This window comes from Mixophyes fleayi, chromosome 12 (genome assembly GCF_038048845.1).
Source record: "Mixophyes fleayi isolate aMixFle1 chromosome 12, aMixFle1.hap1, whole genome shotgun sequence".
Taxonomy (NCBI): Eukaryota; Metazoa; Chordata; class Amphibia; order Anura; family Limnodynastidae; genus Mixophyes; species Mixophyes fleayi.
In genome coordinates, this window is record NC_134413.1 from 54,429,291 (window position 1) to 54,451,507 (window position 22,217).

A 22,217-nucleotide genomic window follows, 5' to 3' on the forward strand; every position below is an offset into this window, starting at 1 on the left:
ACCCTGCCTATGGGAGACGGCTCATTTCAAATGACCTCCTGAACTTCCTGATTGCTGACTGAAGAGGCCGCATAGGCGGCTTACGAGAATGCATGGCCCTAATAAATGTGCATGGCTGTCCACCTTCCCTTATCTCAGCTATGTGGAGAAGAGAATTGGAACAAAATAAAAGACTTATAAAATTAATTTGACGGCCCCATGAGGCCACCAGCCTACTGGGAAAAATCCTAGTAAACTCTATGGTCAATCTGCCCCTGCCAAGAAGTGATGTGTGTGCATTTCGTCTCCACTACATTCAGCTGCTAGTACAAGTTTAATAGGATGAGATGTACTCAGGGATCCCCAATTAACATTGACTGACAAAAAATTTGTACATCTCTTGAGCACAATTCCTCCTATTTGCTCAACTAACAGCTGAAGGCATACCTCATGTCACATAACAAGTACACTGTGGGTATGCAGCTTAATGGACACAGTCAGGATGTGTTCTATCCCTCCATATTTGACAAACAATTAAGTTTTCACATGTTTTATGTAAAAGGAAATTCTTCTGTTTCTTACCTTAAAGTGGAACTCTGCCTTCAGAGAATTCTATTGTCCAGGCAGATTTATCTGCATGCGGATATCTTGTTGTATCTAAGGGTAACAAAAATTAACTAATCTGCCTGGACAATAGAACTCTGAAGGTAGAGATTTACCAGACATAGTTTTTAGCCGATGAGGAGTGGACACACGTTAAGATCTGGGTGTTCACCGTGATTGCTGAACAACTGGATCTGCATATAATTTGGCCACAGACATGGATAGCCAAAGTGAACAGATGGTCCCATTAGTTTAGTTGGCCAAACACCACACACATAGTGATCAGTTTTTTTTCAAGTTAGACATTTATAAAATCTGAAACAGAATTTAGTCTCTTGGCAATAGATGATGGAGTCCATACTCTGCGATTGAGCAATCTTGGCCTAGATCAGCCAAATCGTCTGATGAAATTACTATGTGTGTGGCCATCTGTAGCTGGAATTTTTTTTTACTATAGTTCTACATCAAGCCCGTGTTCCTCCATTTCTTCAAGGTTTGTATCTTACCACAGGAGGTGCAAGGGTTATCTCTGATCACTTGACCACCTGTTAGAGTTTCATACTATTCTGGTTAACCTAAATGCCACAACTGTCAATCTGTTATGGGTCATATAATAAATTTGGTTTCCACAAAATTGGCGCAAGACAGGATGTAATAATTTTCCTCTGGCAGGAGGCTAAGACACCACTCTTCCTTCACAGTCCATAGGTGTCCTTTATTTTGGTAGGGGACAATATACTGGTCCTCTATAGAACTAGCTAATGCCATGGATGTCCTTTAATTTGACAGACAAACCTTTTTAACTTGGAACTGCTCTCTAACTTTGCAGCTTTCCCAGTCTGAATAGGGTTGGGCTTGCACAACAGGACGTAACTAAACAATGACTAAAGGGGTGGCCAGCAGTTTTGTGAAAAGAACGTTATTTAACCCAAATGCATAGAAATTCAGATACAATTCTACAGTCTAATATCTCCTGTAAACTCAATAAAACATGCTAGGTATTAGTAGAAAAACATTATTTTATTTACAATTGTTTTTACAATACATTTATTGCTACAGCCAGGGCCATGAACTGTTATATTTATACAAATATATACATAGGAAAATGATCAGAAAACCAGTTTTACTTCTTGGATATTATTACAGTATTTACTTAACCAGGTGTGTTAACAAAGCTGTTTTTGTAGGAAAGGCAAACCTTTCAACACTTTCAAGTTTAAGAAGTAAATATTGCAGCAGTCATTGAATGCCAGAGGATATTTCAGAACCAGAAAGGTAAGTTTGACTATTTATTTAGATTAGTGTGCTGAAGAGTTGATCAGTTGATCAGCTGATTTGTTAAGTCAGTCATTACAGGGTTTTTTTAAGGTCTTACCTCATTTATCAATTGTCTTGACAGACACATGACAAATTACAAATAATTGTTATTAGATCAAAACAGATCTGAACAGATAAAAATGTAAAAATCCTAAATTGTATTTTTTACCTCAGCAAGTTTTAAATCAGTCTTTACCACATACAATTCAGATTTTAAGTTTAAAAATCAATATGACCACTTATGTTCCAGCAGTGATAATTATTCAAAGTAATTAAAATCTGACAGTTCTGTACTATTTCACTTTCTCCAACCCTCTTTCTACATCCCACTTAAATGTATGTAAAATATTAATCTTTCTCCTTGACATCCATTACACTTCTCTTTCCCTCTGATATTACCAATACTTAAGCCTTTCTTTTTATATATCTCACGTTACTTGACTTACCAAACAGTAAAACCCAACTATGTCTGCTTCCTTGTTCTTTAAAGATGCAGAGTCTCCTCCATTTCTGTGATATAGAAGTAGCAAATTCTGAATTCACTGTAAAATGACTGAAGGGAGTGTGTGAGTGGGAAAACCTACCATCAGAAGTCCAATAACATAGATTGCAGATTCTGATTGGTCCTCTCCCCTCTCACACAGTTATACATAGACTTGGTCATTGGCTAGGACTGTCAGAAAGCGCCATGATGAAAAAGCAGCTGCATGAATCAGCCCCTGGGATTAGCAGAGAATTTAGGAACAGGCGACTAAAATTTAGCACTTAGGTGGTAAATTTTAAAGGTGCAAGACCAATGAAAACTACTGATTATTTAATTATATATTATATATATTATAATTGTTCAGTAAAATGTATCCCACACTAAGAATATTATTCTCTGCATACATACATAATAATCTTGTGTGAGCATCTATAATGACGCCATTCTGCATGTTTAAAAGGAAATTACCCTTATTTTAAAAGGGTTACAAAAGTGCTTAAAAATGAGGTACAAAGGCAACCATCATCTGATCAGCTAAAATAGATTTGCTATTGTGGAAATGCCATCAGTTAACCTCAAAGAATGTCCACTAGTAACAGCCTTCCTGATTACACAGTACCAGAAGAGCAAATTGGTCAAAGATTAAGGGATTTCTTTATTTAAGGGAAACTATGTGCACTTTGAATTTAGCTTGAAAGTTAAAAACTACTTGATAATAAAGTATTTTATGACAGCACTTTGTTATCTTCTAAAAAATAATTCTTTACTTTGCTAAGTTTTAATTACATTAGTTCTGTAAAACACACCAGCAATTTTAGAGGGACAATCTAGTTAGCACAGGGGATTTTTTTTTACCATATTACAAGATATGTCTGTTTATGCTCACAGTGCATTGACAAGCTGTATTACATTTAACCAAAGACAAGTGATGGATGCACAAGACCTTAGTGTTATATCCATTACCTATCGCAAGTTCCTTAACTGGTCACTGAACTCCTTCACTCACAAACATATAATGTGCTGCTAAAATGCATTGCTGGTCAAAGATGAATGAGGGGTTAATCCTTTAGAGTCCTCTAAGATATCGCATGTCAAACAGTGAGTCCAATGTACCACTTGAAAAACCAGCTAAATCCTTACAATCAATCACCAAGAAGTCTCCAGGCCATGGGGCAAGTCCCCATCTTTGCCGGCAAACTCAAAATGGAGTGTGCAGTTTAAGTGCTGGTGGAACAGGTTCAAACAAAGCAGAAATATTTCTTCCATCGGCATTTGGAGAGTCTTTTAAAGCCCTTTGAACTAAGTTTTTTTTCCAGTCTTGCCTTGTGCTCGATGGCACTGAGAATGGCTGTGTCAAAAACCTCTTTGAGGTTTTTCTGAGTCAACGCAGAGCACTCTACATAGGTCTGAGCTCTGATTTTCTGTGCCACTGCCTGCGCTTGGGATTCACTTACAGGTTTAACTTTGTAGCGGCTCAGGCTGATCAATACATTCACATCGTCTCTAAGATCAGTCTGAGTTCCCACCAATACCACTGGTGTATGAGGACTGTGGGTGCGGATTTCTGGGATCCATTTCTCAGTGACATTTTGGAAGGAGCTGGGGTTCACCACACTGAAACACACCAGGAAGACATCCGTTTCAGGATAACATAGTGATCGGAGGCGGTCAAAGTCTTCCTGTCAAAATGGAAAGAATAAGTGTCAGATTTGTAACTTGTTGTAAAAAAGATTTTTAATCATCCATTGTGTGCACAGCTTATGGTTAAATGGTTAGATAGCAAGTTTACATCTAGCCAACCCCTTCACAAAGGAAAAATATACCAGTGTCACTTTTTTTTTATTTTAATTTATGTTTCATACTGTATTTGGAGGCACTGCAATGAGTAACTACCTGGCAAATGGTGAGAGCGAGAGTATCTTAACTTACTACCATTGTGATTACAAGATGAACGTAAAAACGCTATACGCTCCAATGCAACAATACAACCCAATGGTCGAATGAGCTTTAAGAGCAAAAAATTAACAATTTTAATATCCAGGCTTTTTAAAACTAAAACATCCTTAAATTATCTTTTAAAGCTGTACAATTATTTAAAATATGAAACGTAGATGGCTCTTGAAAATTCTTATGCACCTATTGAAGCTAGTCATCAGAAAATCATTACATACTTTTATGTAGAATGTTCTTTGTTGCTGAGCTCTTCACTACTCAACAAATATTCTATGTATTTGAGATGTTTTATGCAAATTGTATTGCTTTACCTTTATAATTTCACCAATTTTTATACATTTTCGATGGAGTCTATGGCTGATATTTAATACAACCTCATAGCAGTGTGGCAATGCCAGCTTAATAATAAATGCAAACATGAAAAAATAAAAACAGGGCTCTTGCACAGAATAAGTTTTTTTATATATGTAACTGCAAATTTATATAATAAAGTGCAAATAAATAATATGGGCAGTACGGTGGCTTAGTGGTTAGCACTTCTGCCTTACAGCGCTGGGGTCATGAGTTCAATTTCCGACCATGGCCATATCTGTGAGGAGTTTGTATGTTCTCCCCGTGTTTGCGTGGGTTTCCTCCGGATACTCCGGTTTCCCCCGACACTCCAAAAACATACTGGTAGGTTAATTGGCTGCTATCAAAATTGATCTTAGTCTCTCTCTCTCTCTGTCTGTGTGTGTGTTAGGGAATTTAGACTGTAAGCTCCAATGGGGCAGGGACTGATGTGAATGAGTTCTCTGTACAGCGCTGCGGAATCAGTGGCGCTATATAAATAAATGGTGATGATGATGATAATATTATACACCATTTACAAGTAAAAGTATCTGATTTAGATGATGAAGACATGTGTAATAAAAGAAACATCTAATGTTGAGGGACTGTGTTTAATTAGAACTATGGACTAATGATTCCATTCCTATAGTACTGGAGTAATATTTAGTGGCATCTACCATCCAAATAGCTTTCATATAGCGTTTCATTATCAGATATAACTAGCTCTATGCCATCTATGATCAGTATTTACAAGGTTTATGCTGCTATGTATACTAGAAACACACAGTTGTAGGTCTAGTTATTAGGCGACATGTGGTTGGGTGCAGAAATAAAATGAAAAAAAAAAAAAGGTGTTTAACGGGTAGTTCCACTAAATGCCAAAGGGTGATTACAAGACCATATTGTGACCATTTCCCAACCTCTATGGAGCAATTTAACACTTATTCTGTCTATATGTTCTTTTAGGCACATAGGGTATAAATATATGACACTTCACATTCACAGGCTTGTTTGCCAGAATGCTTTCACTCCAATGCTACTTACATTAGGGGTGATTCAAAGCTAAGCAAATTAAACCTCTTATTAGTAGTGTGTCATTCAAGTATTGTATCAAAGGTAATAAAAATTATTTTAAATTACAAAACCACAGATGGAAGTTGGGGAATATAGGGCATGTTCTAACAACTGTTTTCTCTGACACCTTTGTATAGGCTCTTTTCAGGTATATTACTGAATGACAATGACTCCTATTTTTAAAGCCAGTCAAGTGGTAAGAGTGGCACATGAATAGGTGTATGTATGAGGCCCCAATGGAAAATATGAGCTTGGCAGTCTCTACATTCTTCACGGTAGTCCTTCTAGGTTTTCCGAGTCCTGTGACTTCCACACACCACAGGATTTCCTATTCAAATACTAAACAAACCTCAACTATAATAGAACATTCATATTTTTAAACCTAGCTGGGGCACATTGTAGAGCAAGAAGAAGCTACTTTGCATACCTGTCCAGCTGCGTCATAAAGTTGAATTCGAACAGGGGCTCCATCCACCAACACTTGAACTGAAAGAAAAACACATGTAGGTTAGATTTAGGGTCACTTCCCCCCCTTGATGATAAAAGGAGTTTACAAAATCTCAGAGGTGTTGATAAGAGTAAATTCACATGCACAATATGTTGCTTAAGTAGTACATTTCCTAGTTTGCTCTCATGATGCTAGGAGAAAACAAATCAAATAAACCTATACCACTGCTCTGAATTTGGCTGTTACATGTCCACTTGGAAGAAATCTGCTGAGAGCTCTATATAACAACATGTGTGTCCTTTTTGGCACCATCCCAATGAAAAAAATGGTCACTTGTCACAGAAAACTAGTGTATGTGTACATGTGTTATTAACTTTACTTAACTACAGCAGTCAGCATGCCACTGGCATATGTTCCATCTAGGAGGAGAGAAATGCAGAGCATAACGTCTTAAGCTAAACTCCTTTCGAAACCCGTAAGACTGGTTAGTGTTTCACGTCCGCTCTGTGCGGCCTTATCATATTACATCTCCAGTGTTAAAACTGGATTGCAGGTTATGGCATACTTGCCAACTCTCCCGTAATGTCCGGGAGATTCCCGCATTTTGCGAGAGTCTCCCGGACGAGTGTGGCAATCTCCCTGATTGTAAGTGGGAAAAAATCAGTTTAAACGCCGCGATTCACCCGGAATCGCGGCGTTTAGCCCCGCCCCCGCTGTAAAATGACGCGATTTGCGTCATTCCGTAACGGGGGCGGGGCCAAAATGACGCGATTTCGCCGCCCCGCCCCCTGCACGCCCACGTCCCAGCCGGCATCTACCGGAAAAAGAAAAATAAATGTTGGCAAGTATGGGTTATGGGTGTCATGAGTTCATTGGGCCCTGACAGCATTACCAGAGTTATATTAATAATGATGCCTTGCCATCTTTACACATGTGTTGTGAAAAATGATGCCATGCATATCTAGACAGCAAGCATATAAGCATATTGCTGCTAGGCTGTGAATAAGGGGATCCATTTTATTAGGTACATTTCTGGCCTGTGAACGGACAACACAAGAGGCCAGGGAGCAGTGCTGCCGAGGCACTTATACTTATAAGGCACCTAGCACTACACTCAGGGCCATATTTTCCATTGGGCACAATGGACAGGTGCCCAGGGGCCCCACGGGCAAGGGGGCCCCATAGGCAGGGCCCCTAATTAGAATAAATAATCGTGCAAAAATCTCTCTCTCTCTCTCTCCACCATTTCTCAAATTTATGAAAAACGGAACACAGACACAGCAGTTCCGATAAACTGCTGTTTCTGTGATAAAAAAAATCACAATTACCCCCCTCTTGAGAACGCGATGTCTATGGATCTCTTCCAGGTCTTCTTCGCTCCTCTTCATACATTAATTGCGCATGTGCAGTTCGAATTTTTCATTCATGATAATGTACGCCAGTTTCAGCCGGCGTACATTATCAAGACAAGTTACCGAAAAAAATTTTTTGCCGGTACTTGTTAGATTGTGGCCGGGAGCAGTCACCATACTGTAGAATGGTGACTGCTCCCAAAAACGAAAAGGAATGCAAAGCAGCAGATATCCATGATATCTGCTGCAATGCAGCCTTCTTAAATATGCGAGGGACACAGAGGGACATTTTTTTAATGGTAAGTGCACGATAGTGCACTATCATTATTTGTTAAATATGCCCCTTGGGGAGAGATGGGCTATGTATTATATGTAAGTCGGAGGGGGGATATCATGCATAACGATTGTGTGGAGTGGGTATATAAAACGCTTGGGCCGAGGAATGCAAAGTGTATATGTAAGGACGCTGGTGGGGATGGAGTGGTATGTTTGAGGAGCTTTGCTAGGCTGTTTGTATGTGAGATCAGGGAGGTGAAGGATATGTGTTTTTCCAGGACAGTCCCCTTTGATGTTAAACTTACAATTGTTTATTTTACTATAATACTCCTGATGCACCCAAATGAAAATGGATAAAGTTGGAACAAGTTCCTGTGCTCATTTTACAACTTTTGAGGTCTAAAGGAATTATGGGGAGGATGGTGATCAAACATCAGATCACATAGGTTTCTCTGTTTTTCATTTTATAGGAACCTAAAGTGTGATATTTGGAGGGTGCTAGGTGTATGTGTGAAACTTAGAAAGAGGAGTGTCATGTGTGTGAGGATTAAGGGAAGAGGAGTTTTGTGATGTATATGAGAACTGTGGTGTGGGAACTGGTGTGAGAACTGTGGGATACTGGGCATGCATGCAACTCATACATCTACAAAGGGATAGCATAAGTTTGCACAATTACACACAAAGGAACAACATTACAAATTACTTCTTTTTTAAACTTGAATTTTACAACACTGGTGTAAACACACTGATAAACATGCAGGGATACAAATATACACACACAGATAAAATCATGCAAAAACATTCAATTATACACACACAAAACACACTTGGCACATATTTGTAAAAGCATACATTACGCGAACAGATGTTTACATTTTAATGTAAAGTCTTAATGATATCACACAATTATATGTTCATACTTATGTTATCTTCCCCCACTGCAGAGGGTGCAGATGCTACAGAACTCAGAGGTGACTGGGGACCCTGCACAGAGCTCTGTGACCTTCCGAGGACCTCGCTCTGCTCTCTGAAAAGATATGACACTGGGCCCTATCTATGTGGAGTTTGTATGAATCGCCCTGTGTTTGCGTGTGTCCTCTGGGTGATCTGATTCCACAACCCAAAGACATACTAATACTTGCCCACTCTCCCGGGATATCCGGGATTCTCCAGAACTCCAGGTAGGTACCTGGGACTTCCAGGAGAGCAGGCCATTCTCCCGCATATGGCTCACTTATTTTGGCCCCTTCCCTGCAGCAAAATGATGCTTTTGCATCATTGTGCCATGGGGGACACCCCAAAATGACGTGATTGGCGGTGTCGCATCCCCCTCCATCCTCACACTTCATCTCCCCTCCAGGATCTCCTGAAGGTATAGAGCAAAGAGTTGGCAATTATTGACATACCATTAATTTGCTTCTGACAAAATTAACCCAAATGTCTGTGCGGATATATATTGTAAGCTCAACACTAATATGTAAGCACTATACTAAAAAAAACCTGTAAACAAATAATTTGGCTACAGAAAAACTTTGCTGTTTATACCCACTCTCACTTATTGTACCCACTAAGTGTGCTATCCAGTATCAGAGGAGATAATGTTTCCCAAGCACAAACAATCACTGCAAGGTTTAAAGAAAGTAAGCAGATAAACATAAAAAACAAAAAACAAAAAGAAGAAACAAAAAGCATATTAAGACCAGTGTACACATGAATGCATGAGAAAGCCAAACAAAATGTAAGCATCAAAACTAGATCAAGGTGAAACTGAATGGAAAAAAAACTCCCTACTGTGAGGAGCAGTAGAAGAAAGAACTCATTTGAAACTGAAAAACAAAAATCTGAAATTCAAATTGTCTTGGAGTTTAAACAATGGGTGAGCAATCTGAATAACAATAGAGAGTGGCTGTGTTTAACTAGCATTCTTACTTTAAACCTTCTCCATTTAATAGCAATGTATCCTTACGATAAAATGAAGCTGCATTCAAGGCAAAATTACAGCAACAAACAATAATTCACTTTATGAAATGGCCTTTACAATATATTAGTTTGTCATGTTAAATAACACTGTGCAACCTTTAGTAGTCCAACAGCAGCTAAATGTTTCATTCTATATTTTCAAAAATGTTGCACACGAGCCTTGTAAAATATTTTCTTGTCATTCAAAAGTGGTACATCAAAGTGATCACATAGTCATTATGAACATAACTACATCAGTCTGCTACTTTTAGACTACATTCCTAATATCTAGAATAAGTCTATCAGCCATAACAAGATTTCACTGAAGACACTACAAACTATATGGGGAGCATAAACACTTGTGTGCAGGAATATAGATAGATCGTATGTTTTGATGTGCTTATGAATCTCCAGCAAACTTTGCTTTCAAAGCTACTTGCACATTGTGACAAATAACAGGGATAAGTCAATCACATACATATTATAATAGAATGGAATACTCTTGATAATGATAATCTACTAACAGGATAACATTTATTTGAATATTTATATAAACTTAAAAAGCAGGTCCGATACATTATAATTGGAACTTTCAATCCAAAACTTTTATTCAATAAATAATAGTGTTCGGATATAGATCACATTTTTTGAATTCCAATCAGACTAAAAAGGATCAGACCATAACTTTTGTACCACAATTGTACATTGACATCATTGCAAAGAAATGCAATTGTCCGTTCAAAAACCAAGACTATGATCCATTTCTAGTATTTAGCTCTCTTATCATGTGCATAACTAGGATTGGGCTTGCAAACACACAGTGATATTAGGCAGTTGGCCCAATAGCACAGTGTGACCACCAAAAGAAACAACCACACTAAGAGGTCCCATTACTAAAACTAAACTAGATGCAAAGGGTGACCTGCTCCTTATGTGTATACTACAGACACAGGTTGAATTATAACAAGCCTGTCGTTGGTATTTTCCTGTGTACCATGGCACAAATAACCATTGTCAGGAGTTTACGTAAAGATTACCAAAGAAATTCAGATTTACAGACAAGTTTTTAATGCAGTATTCATTTAAAAAGGTACAATAAATGGTGTTCAATAGATGTACTCTATAATGTGATTTGTACAAGGTCATTTAGACAAAACAAACAACACCCCCACCCCCCCCACCCCAAAAAATTTATCTCCTTGCTGCATATGTATTTAAAGTATCACAAAGACACTATCCATAGGTATCTAGTCATTGGCCAACAAACCCGACTGAGTATCACTTAATCAGGTCATTAGGACAGACACCCCAGCTCTATCCAATGAGCATATGCAAGTTAAATTCACTCAAGAGTCACTTACATTAGGGATATAGTTACAATGACACCTTCTAATACATTTCCCCATAAGTAGTGCATCACATGTAAAGTGAAGAGAAATGAGACAATAGAGGGGTGTGTTCTGTCACTTCTGAAGCTTGTTAACTCCTGGGAAAATCAAATCATAACCTTAGTAGATAGGAGGGGAACCTGTTCAACCGGAAACGCTCTCATCAACCGATACTAACAAACTCAATGCCTGAGATGCTGTGTTTGCTTTCAGTATTAACCCTGTAGCATGGTTTGTATATATCAGTATTGTGAATGTATGTAAAATATAAACAGAACATTTTAAACTACAAGTGTAGTAGTAATGTGATGCAGAGCAAATGATTAAGGGTGTAGAATGGTGTGCGGAGAACATGTGGATATTTGGAAATGCTACCTGTGCTAAAATATTTTCAATTTGGAACAGACAGAATTAAAAATGAAAATCACATCACTGAAGGTTTTATAAATGCAGTTTAACCACAACTTAATAAATCAATTATAAATGATAATTAGGGTACTTTTGCACAAAAAAAATAAAAAACAGCTGAGTTCCTGCTTGTTCCACTCACAATTATCATTGTTCTCCACTATTTAATAAACAAAAGTATAAAAAAAACATTGGAGTATCTAAATAGAGATAATACTATAAGACAAAGGGTGAACGCCTTCAGTTAATAAACTTGCAGTTCTCAAACCTAAATATATTTGTGTTTATATCCATAACATTCACAAATATATTTGCAAAATGTTGAACTATACACATGACATTTTATCTCATACACTTGAATGGTGCATTATTTCAAGCAAGTATTGTGCAGGAAGAAAATAAAAAGCCTCACCCATAGGCAAGTCTAATAGAGGACAATCCACATTTCAGAGCCCGAAATGTATAGCTTGTTAACTTCTTACCTTTATGTCTGCATTACCTAGTCTCATATTATTACAGTGTTTGAACCAAATTGTAAGCGCTATGGAATATGTCGGCGCTATATAAATAAATGTTAATAATAATAAATGTCTGTTAAGAGGATAATAGCTTACGCATGAATAACAAGACTATATATAATGTCAAACCCTTGCTATGGTGGGGGAATTTTTGCAAATTAATTTGTGACTGATGAAAGATGTCTTTTTATATTGGAGCCATTTGCATTTCAGTTACAATTGCTGCAGATTCTGGATATTAACATTTAAGTTGATTAACAAAAATGTGTTGACAAGGTCAGAGGCTCTCTTAAAATGTCATTGTATACTCTATAATTCAATATATGCATTGCAATTATCAGCTCCTTGTTTATTCAATGACCACTACACGTGTGAACTTTGAATGGATACACATGAATATAATTTATATGAAGTTTTTATTATTACACACATTACTTAAGCATTGCTATTGACAGTTTATGTTCTTGAAAGTCATAGAATAAGTAAATAGTTATTATTATGTTGCTTATGAGGATAGGGTACAGTTACACACTGCAACTTTGTAGCAGCCAGAAAACTTCATAGTGTGAACTGACATCCCAGCAGGGGACAAACTGAAGTGAGAAAACACAAAGGCAATTGTCCTGGGCAGGAAGGAGTTAGGGCTAAGTTTTGTTCATAAAGTGTCAGCTCCCAAAAACAGTCAGTCAGTCTCTGCATGACACCACCAGATTTTGTCACTCCAAGTCATAGGAAAGAGAACCTAACACTTGGAGTGAAGATAAGACAATAGCCATTTATTGTCTGTACTGCAAAGGATCTAGTCAAGTCAAAATGAAATATATATAATATATATATATATATATATATATATATATATATATATATATATATATATATATATATATATATATATATATATATATTGCACACACACTATACATATCACTTCCCAACTGGAAAGCGCTAAAAACTATGCAGAGTATATATATATATATATATATATATATATATATAGCTTTGGAATGTCTTTATACAATATAGATTTGCACATGCCAAAGTAAAAATGTGGTAGATTGATAGAGATAGACAGTTAGATAGACAGACAGACAAATATGAAAAATAATACAGCTTTCGGTATAATTGAAAGAATGGTTAACTTACCAGAATATGTGTCTAGGGCAGTTGGCTGGTATTCTGTTGGGTAGCCATTTATACTGTAGCTGACCACCAGACTTGTCTTGCCCACTGCTCCATCACCCACAAGGACACATTTTATACCAAGTTCCTGGCTGTTGGGTCTGGATGAATTTAGTCTCCTAAGGGATCCCGATAACTGTGGACTTAATCTCTTTGCCTCAGAACAATCCAGCATCACTTGTGGTGGCATAATAAAAGTCCAGGATCCAGTCCTGTTATCTTCAGTGACACCCTGGAAACAAGTCCACTCTGCTCCTTCTCATGGGTCACTCACTGCTACTATTTCCTCAGATGACCATATCATAAGGGGATCTCATCTTTAGTGCATTTCCAGTACATCCCTTTCAAAGATTTTGCACGCTCTCTTATTCAAAACAGGTGTGACTATGTCATGGTCTGCTCTCCAACTGGTTAGAGGCACAGAGCCAGCCTTATTTATACATTCCCTCCCAACATGGTAATTGGAGCCTACTTCCTTACAGACAACACATTAGTGGTGTAATACATTGTGCTAAACATTCAGGGAGACAATTTTAAACTCTCCTGATTAAAAAAAAAAAAAAAAAAAAGTTTAAAGAGCCTTAAACCCTTAAACAAACAGCACACTATAAAGGAACAGCACAGTATTGTACACATTTCATTTACTACAGTTTTCTTTAAAATTTTAAATGGTTCTTTCACTCTAACTTGGCTCTTTAAATGGTACAGTGAAGTTTTTTTTATTTACAAGTGTGACCTTTTCTATGCCAGATGAAACTGGCATGTAGATGATCCAATATTAGAAACCAGTGTTCAAATGTACAGATTGCTAACATTAATAACATGGAATAATACAGGGTTTCTTTTGCAAATCCATTTGATTGAGAGACTCCACAACAATATCTAATATGAAAAAGGTCACCCATCTACAACTGTCCATACAATATCTAGTGTGAAAAGGTCACTCATCTACAACTGTTCATACTAGTTTTCTAATTGGAGTAAACTGGGCTGGATTAAATAACTGATGATTAAAACAATAATATAAGGTAATTCAGCTAAAGGTTATTCGGAATGGGAGCAGATGGCTGTTTGGGTCATGAAGTATGTAAACTAAGGGCTAGATTTACTAAACTGCGGGTTTGAAAAACTGGAGATGTTGCCAATAGCAACCAATCAGTTTTTAGCTGTCATTTTGTAGAATGTACTAAATAAATCATAACTAGAATCTGATTGGTTGCTATAGGCAAGATCTCCACTTTTTCAAACCCGCACTTTAGTACCCTAAGTGTTTAAAGGGTTACTGCAGCTTGCATCAGTTTGTCAACCTTAGAAAAGCAATATAAACAGTCTCTGATCTTTGAACTCTTTAGTAAGTATGTCTAATAAATGCAAATCTCTATTTGCTGTCTTGGTCCATGTTTACCATGAGATCTCTTTATTTAAACATGACTGCATGTTTTTACCATGTAGAAACCACTATTTGCAAATATATGTATTTCTTTATAGAACATTGCATTGTATTGCATAGCTCCCAACATGACTCATTTGCACAGTGTGATACATCTGGTTCTGCTTTTCCTACTTATTTGATAACTGCAATAACATGAAGTTGGTAAATGTTTAAATTAACCATTAACACCGTTTTATAAATGTTGCTTTTACATTCAGCACGTTGAACCATACACCTATCACACTATGAAAAGGAATAAGGTTTGCAGTATGCCATAAATGAGAAAATACAATTGAGATGCGAAAAGTGGGCAGCACAGTAGCCTAGTGGTTAGCACTTCTGCTTCACTGCACTGGGGTCATGAGTTTTATTCCCGATCATGGCCTTATCTGTGTGGAGTTTGTATGTTCTCCCTGTGTTTGCGTTGGTTTCTCCTGGTGCTCCGGTTTCCTCCCACACTCCAAAAACATACTGGTAGGTTAATTGGCTGCTATCAAACTTGACCCTAGTCTGTGTGTGTATGTTAGGGAAGTTAGACTGTAAGCTCCGATGGGGCAGGGACTGATGTGAAGGAGTTCTCTGTACAGCGCTGCAGAATTAGTGGCGTTATATAAATAACTGATGGTGAAAAGATGAGAGGAGTTTCAGGATTAGTTTGACATTGCTTTACAGAAGGGGGTGATGCTTATCTAAGGAGGCAACATCTATAAACGTTTTTTAAGTCGCAGGTAGCACTTGCGGCTAAAAACACTGATGCTATTTATGCACATTCTGGTCTTTGGGGGACATTATTAAAGGTTATTAAAGCAGTTTTCTAAATGTGGAACATTTCTGTCTGTTCATTTTCAGTTGCTCTTTTTCCAGTTTTTCTGTGCAACCTTTTTTTTACAAATGAATCCCAAAGTAGCACAAAACCAGTGAAAATAATATGTACAGTAAAGGACAAATATATCTTAAGAAAGTTTCCAGAAAATTAATTTACACAGTCCTTTAACTCGCTTCTCTACTAAATGTCAGGCTTTCTTAAAATGTTACCTTGCCGTGTGAAGTGCACATGAACCCTAACCTGCAGTGATTCAAAAGTGCTTTACACATGCATGAAGAACACAATTGGGCTGATTTACAGTTAGGTGCAAATTTTGTATGGGATGTGTTACGAGCCGCGGCGGTGCCCAGCCGCCGCGACTCACTCACCTGCGTCCCGGCAGTTGCTATGGCGACCGGGACATCACTTCCTCTCATGTCCCGGCTGTTGCCGGGGCAACGACTAGACGCTCCAGCACTGCGTCCCGGCATTGAGAAGCCGGGCGCATGCGCTCTACAGAATTACTAACCTGCGGGTTAATGAAGTTAGGGGGCTGGTTTCTATCTGAGCCAGGCCCTGATTGGCTGCCTCAAGTATTTAAGGCAATGAGGTCTGCCACCTCATTGCCGGTTATAGCTTCTGTGCTCCAGTCTGCTGACCTGCTTGTTCCAGTTCCTGTTCCTGTATCTACGTTTTGACTTCCCGTGTATGACCCTTGGCTTCGTATTTGACTTCGCTTGTGTTTCCTGTGACCCTGATCCTTGGCTCGTTTACCCGTTCTGCTACTTTGCCTGTGACCTCTGACCTCAGCTTGTTCATCGTTACTGTTACCTGCTGCCGACCTTTTGACCTCTGCGTGGACCTGACTCTTCTTGCCTGGGTTCTCCCCAGCCGGTACACACTTCACGACCCTCTGTCAGTCTGCAGCCCAGTCTGTCCCCACCATCAGGGGCTCCAGTGAACACCTGACTGGCAGAGTAGACTCCGGGTTGTGTTGTGCCGGCTGGAGGGGTTCCTAACATTATAACCGGCCCACTCACGGAGACAAGGTTAGAATGGATACAAGTGGATCCACACCGTCTCCGGCACAAACCCTAGCAGGCCACGTTGAGTCCTTGTATCAGATGATGCAGGGATTGGCTGAGCGTATGTCTGTTCAAGAAGAAGCCACAAAAGCTTCATAACCGACTCCAGGTCCCATCTGTGAACCCAAAATGAACTTACCAGATCGGTTCTCCGGAAATAGAACCCTGTTTCGGAACTTCAGGGAGAGCTGCAAGCTCTATTTTCGGATGAGACCCCGCTCCTCCGGTTCAGAGCAGCAAAGAGTTGGGATTATTATTTCCCTTCTACAGGGTGACCCCCAGTCCTGGGCGTTTTCTTTGCCGCAGACCAGTCCGGCCATGCAGTCCGTAGACTCCTTCTTCGAGGCACTGGGTCTACTGTATGATGACCCGGATCGAGTGGCCTCCGCGGAAGCTCATCTACGGTCCTTGAAACAAGGCCGACGGTCGGCAGAAGAATACTGCGCTGAATTCCGTAGATGGTCACCTGATAGTGGATGGAACGACCCTGCCTTACGAAGTCAGTTCCGTCTCGGCCTATCTGAACAGATTAAAGATTCTTTGGTGCAATACCCGTCTCCTAGTTCTCTGGAGGACCTGATGCACCTATCCATTAAAATTGACAGGAGATATAAGGAGCGGAAAACTGAAAAGGAAACATCATCACCTCCATCCGCCTTCGTTCCTGTTTCCCAGGATGGTGAGGAGCCTATGCAATTAGGAGCATATCGTCTCTCTTCTGAAGAGAGAGACAGGAGACGTTCGCAAGGTCTATGTCTATACTGTGGCATAAAAGGCCACTTCTCCCGTTCTTGCCCAAATAAGTCGGGAAAAGACCATGCCTAGGGAATGAGGGGAAAGTTCACCTAGGTCTGCAAATTATCTCCCCGAAAAATGCTGTATTAATCCCTGCACAGCTCACCTTCCGGGCTCGCTCTGTGGACCTGTCGGCCTTCATTGATAGCGGAGCTGCAGGCAACTTCCTTGATATTGGGTTTGACCTCTGACCTCAGCTTGTTCATCGTTACTGTTACCTGCTGCCGACCTTTTGACCTCTGCGTGGACCTGACTCTTCTTGCCTGGGTTCTCCCCAGCCGGTACACATTTCACGACCCTCTGTCAGTCTGCAGCCCAGTCTGTCCCCACCATCAGGGGCTCCAGTGAACACCTGACTGGCAGAGTAGACTCCGGGTTGTGTTGTGCCGGCTGGAGGGGTTCCTAACAGGATGTTGCACTGCGAGGCGTACAAAAGGCAAACTTTTTTTTTCGCAGACAGTGCGGATATTGCTTGCTTTTGCATGCTGCACACATACTGACCAGCTCTATTTTTACACTGAATTTTAGCGTTAGACTGGGTAGCAGTTCGCTCACAGCTCTATATCAGGTTGTGTATTTTACATTTTTGCCCCATGCAATGCAAAATGGTTTTTGCAGGTACACATTGTGCACCCAGCAGTTGGATTTGCTCCTAACTCTAAATCAACCCAAAAGTGTATAAGCAATGTGAACACAGTGAACTAAAGCTTTTCTGAACAAAACTGTCTTCTGATCCTCTTACGAATTGAAATCTATCAATCCAATCTATAGAAATCCAAGGAATGATTAGATTATAACTACCCAAAAAGCAAACAGGTGACAGAAAAATGCCCAGTTAATCTAACAAGCTCTGCTATGCAAGGGCCGTGTTACTGGGGTTTACAGTGAGATGCACCTTTGGTGTAAGAGAAAGGACAGTGCAATGATGAGTTACATGCACAGTGTTAGGTAAGTGTGTGAAAATGTGTACATTTGGGGTCTGTTTCTCACTTATCTTAAATAGCGGTATATTGCCCTACAACATACAGTCTATTGCTGCAGCGATGTAAATATAACTATTTGAGCCCAGATACAATAGTGGCATCTGGTTTCCGTCCCAATTCCTGCTTTGTATCACAGCAATAAAACAATGCCCAAGGTTTCTGCATATATCATACACAACTGTTTGACAGTCCTCACTGTTAGTCGGCACTTATACCTGCCCTGTAGCTGGTGCACATGATACAAGAGTACTTATGAGAAAACAAGCTGAAACATAAGCGCACTAAAACAAGTGTACTAACAAAAAAACTGAGGACTTGTATCAGAACGCCTTCGGCATACCCTTATCCTAATGTACACTGTCTATGTCCGTCTGCCCCTTCCCATCCCCATTCTACCATTCAAGTCATAGGTAGTTGTGTCATTTGCGTTCGGAGATGAATTGCATGCAACTGCGTTCATTGCAGGGGCAGGTAGGGCTGGGGGGCATGGGCTCCCTAAGCCGGTCACATAGTTGGCTAGCTTGGGCTGGGTCACTGAGCCACCTGCATTTTTCCCCTTTAAAATATTCCTAACGGGCTGCCCCCCAGCCTGTTGGGTTAATTTAGAGTTAGGAGCAAATCCAACTACTGGGTGCACAATGTGTACCTGCAAAAACCATTTTGCACTGCATGGGGCTAAAATTTGCCAGGCCTCCCCTGGTTGATTGGCATAAGGTCCATTTTGGAGCATGCTCATAGCTATTTCAAGCAAGATATGGCGCGCAAACGGACTGAACATGACTGTACCATTGAGTTCATACATTTCCACCTGTCTCTAGGTGTGAATGCTCTGTTTGTGTGTGATCTGTAAAGGTCATTCTTTGTAATAACACCTAATGAGTCAGCATTTGCCTGGACATGTCCTGAAGGCTAATGATTGCCCACTTAAGGACAAGTATGAAACGGCACCTATTTAAAAAAAAATTACCCCAAGAAATAAAGAACAGTGTTATATTGTGAGAAATCAGTTTTATTTTACAAATTACTTAAAACATACTGTTTACATTCCTAAAGTACCCTTTTATAGACATGTTGGATCATTAAAATAAAAAACAGGTGTGGATGGGGCAGAAAAGACTGTTGTTTTTGTACACATTTGTATTTATTAACATGACAAGTAGCTGCCATGCTTATTACTTGGCTGAAGTGAAGTGAGATACTTACAACTCCAATTGATCTTTACATCATGCATAGTATTGTCAAGAATAGTAGACTATCTCTATGACTACTAAGCAATGACTTTTGAAGAAAGCATTAGTCAAACATAGAAGTGCACTTGTTTTATTCATCAAAACATGTATAGTTTAAAATAAATAATAGTTCAACATTATTATTGTATTCAACCTTTAAGACTGAATTGTCAAACTTTTTTTTCTGGATCAGTATAAAACATTTATTAAGATTTAATATGTATTGTTTGCAGAGTGAACAGGATTGTGTGGCAGCCTTTTAGTTTTTGCCCAATAACTGATTGGATCAATAGTAGGCATGTTGTTAAATGCAGTCAGAAGATGATTGCAGATAACTGCTATCGGCCTGTGTGTACAGTCATCTTCCGACCATGCTAACAGGCCTCAGTCCTACTGGAAGTGAGCATGTCTAATTTTACAACTATATGTATTATCGCCAATCTATCAAACATTGAACAGGTGGAAACTGTAATCGGATGATGTCCAATAACTGACAGTGTGTAGTTCATTGTTCAGATATTTGGCCTGAGTGCTGACCAATTGGATCTGTCAAATTTACACAGAGAGTTGTCGTCAAGTTTTGCATATATTTAATTGCCTTCCTCAGCTACCAAAGGAAACCTTCTACTCCAGCAGACAGTGTGCATAGAAAAGCTGTCATGACTCACTAGTTGATATAAGTAAGAAACCACGTAAGAGATGACTTTTAAAGCATAAGTTATGGTGGCGGCTAAGGGCATACTTGGCCACTCTCTCGGAATGTGACTCTCACAAATTCCTGGGAGGTCTCCCGCGGAGAGCAGGCCATTGTCCAGCATCCCGCTCACTTCCTAGTGAAGTAGGCAGGATGGAAGCCTCCATGGCAGGATTTGCACGTCATTTTGTTTCAGGGCCAAAATGACGCACCCCCTCCATCCTCACACTTCACCTCCACTCTGGGATATACCGAAGCAGTGTCGGACTGGGGCATGAAGGGCCCACCGGGGGAATGCAGTGATAGGGGCCCACTACATTGGGGTGTGGCCAACTGTAAGAGTGGGTGGGGCCAGTCAAGGGGGTGTGGTCAGCCCATGGAGGGCAACTTACAACGTAAAGAACAAGGACACCTGGTAATATATATATATATAGTCGGTAAATAAAGCTTTAGCTTTATTTTTACTTGTGATCCATCTTATAAGACTTTAGTATGTTTAAGCTACACAAGTAAAACTTGCTGTTAAACAAAAAGCTTCCATTCCCTACATTTTTCGTAGATTGTATAATTTATTGTTAATAAAATAGAATTTAAACCATCAGCCCTAACAAGTAAATGAATTGAACAATACAAACACCACAATTCAAAATATTTCAGTAAAAACCTACACCATATAGATCACTACTCCTGGGGGGGGGGGTATAGTCCTCAATTAGAGGGGTGGTTATGCAGCGTTGCTGTCTATATCTAACATATAGTTCCAGTGGCCGTTAAGACCTGATAAAGAAAGCAGTGTCCATTCGGAATGTACCAAACACTAATAGGAGAAAATTCCACTTAATACAGCAGCGTTAAGAAATACTTGCTGTTGTTCAGCCGCGTGGCAGTCCCTGAAATGGATCTGGATCTGTGTTAGCCTGCGTGTCAGCTGGAATGCACACTAGTGTTGCTAGGCACTTGACTAGAGATCCTCGTCGATAGTGATAAGACCAATGAACAATGACGTGTAGTGGGCATGTTCGCTGCGATGCTGCTGTACGCCGACATCTGAACTCCAGTGTTCCCCGCAAGCCCCGCCCCAACATCGGAGGGGGCAGAGCTTCAACCCCGCCGGGCCTACCGGTGGATAGTCCGGCTGTCCGGCAGGCCAGTCCGAGGCTGTACCAAAGGGGAGGTCAAAGAAGTTATTAAGTATGGCTAAGAGGGAATTTATTAAAGTTGAACATGCCTTTTTAATTTGTTTATATTGTAACCTTGACTTTTAGAAGAAGTATATTTAATTTTCATAAGTACAGAAAATAGTGCAGGATCATTTATACATTGCAATTGTAATTCAAATGCAAATAGATATTATTTTTTTGCAATTCTGATATTAGAATAAAGATGATGGTGAAGGAGGTCATTGGTTGAATAAATTTACCACCATGAGAACGATTGTTGTCTGACATAATCAAATCTGTACGGTCTACCTACCAAGCTCTATGACATTTTACTTATCAGCTCTAACAAATATCAGCTATGGCTCTGTCTAATATTAAACCTCCTAGAGACATAATTAGTCTCCACTGTATGAAACACATTGGGCCTGATTCACTAAGAAAAGTAAAGCAAGAAAAATTAGTAACTTTGCGCCTTGGCAAAACCATGTTGCATTGGAGGGGGAGGTAAATTTAAAATGCGAAGACAGATTTATGATTGGGGTAGTGTCACTCACCAGACTGTGAGTGCTTCTTCCCGTGTGTTTAGGAACCGTGGCCGTCCACCATCCTGAGGGTCTGCGCATGCGCAGCCCTTTCAAAACCTTCAGTACCTGTTCCTTTAACTTAATTGGCTGATCAGGCAACACTCCCTATTTAAGGCACCTGCTGTCCATACCTCGTTGCCTGATCTTGGAGTCTCATTCCCCATGAACCTCTGAAGGTGTTC

At 39.6% G+C, this 22,217-nt stretch overlaps 1 protein-coding gene across 1 annotated transcript; it reads right to left on the bottom strand.

Moving 5' to 3' along the window:
- Window positions 1-1,633: 1,633 nt before the first annotated feature.
- On the bottom strand, window positions 1,634-13,725 carry RHOV (ras homolog family member V). The gene is made up of 3 exons (XM_075193471.1): window positions 13,233-13,725; window positions 6,168-6,226; window positions 1,634-4,062 (listed from the first exon to the last, which is right to left on the bottom strand). Exons 1-3 carry the CDS (start codon window positions 13,456-13,458, stop codon window positions 3,622-3,624), a joined length of 726 nt encoding a protein of 241 aa, XP_075049572.1. The 5' UTR covers window positions 13,459-13,725; the 3' UTR covers window positions 1,634-3,621.
- Window positions 13,726-22,217: the final 8,492 nt, after the last annotated feature.

What these genes read in the sequence shown, in the direction of transcription:
- RHOV (XM_075193471.1), bottom strand. Translation starts at nt 13,458, where the DNA reads ATGCCACCACAAGTGATGCTGGATTGTTCTGAGGCAAAGAGATTAAGT. An exon ending in TGCCCTAGACACATATTCTG is followed by an intron (nt 6,227 to 13,232) that starts GTAAGTTAACCA and finishes TTTTTCTTTCAG; the next exon opens with TTCAAGTGTTGGTGGATGGA. An exon ending in TTTATGACGCAGCTGGACAG is followed by an intron (nt 4,063 to 6,167) that starts GTATGCAAAGTA and finishes CCATTTTGACAG; the next exon opens with GAAGACTTTGACCGCCTCCG.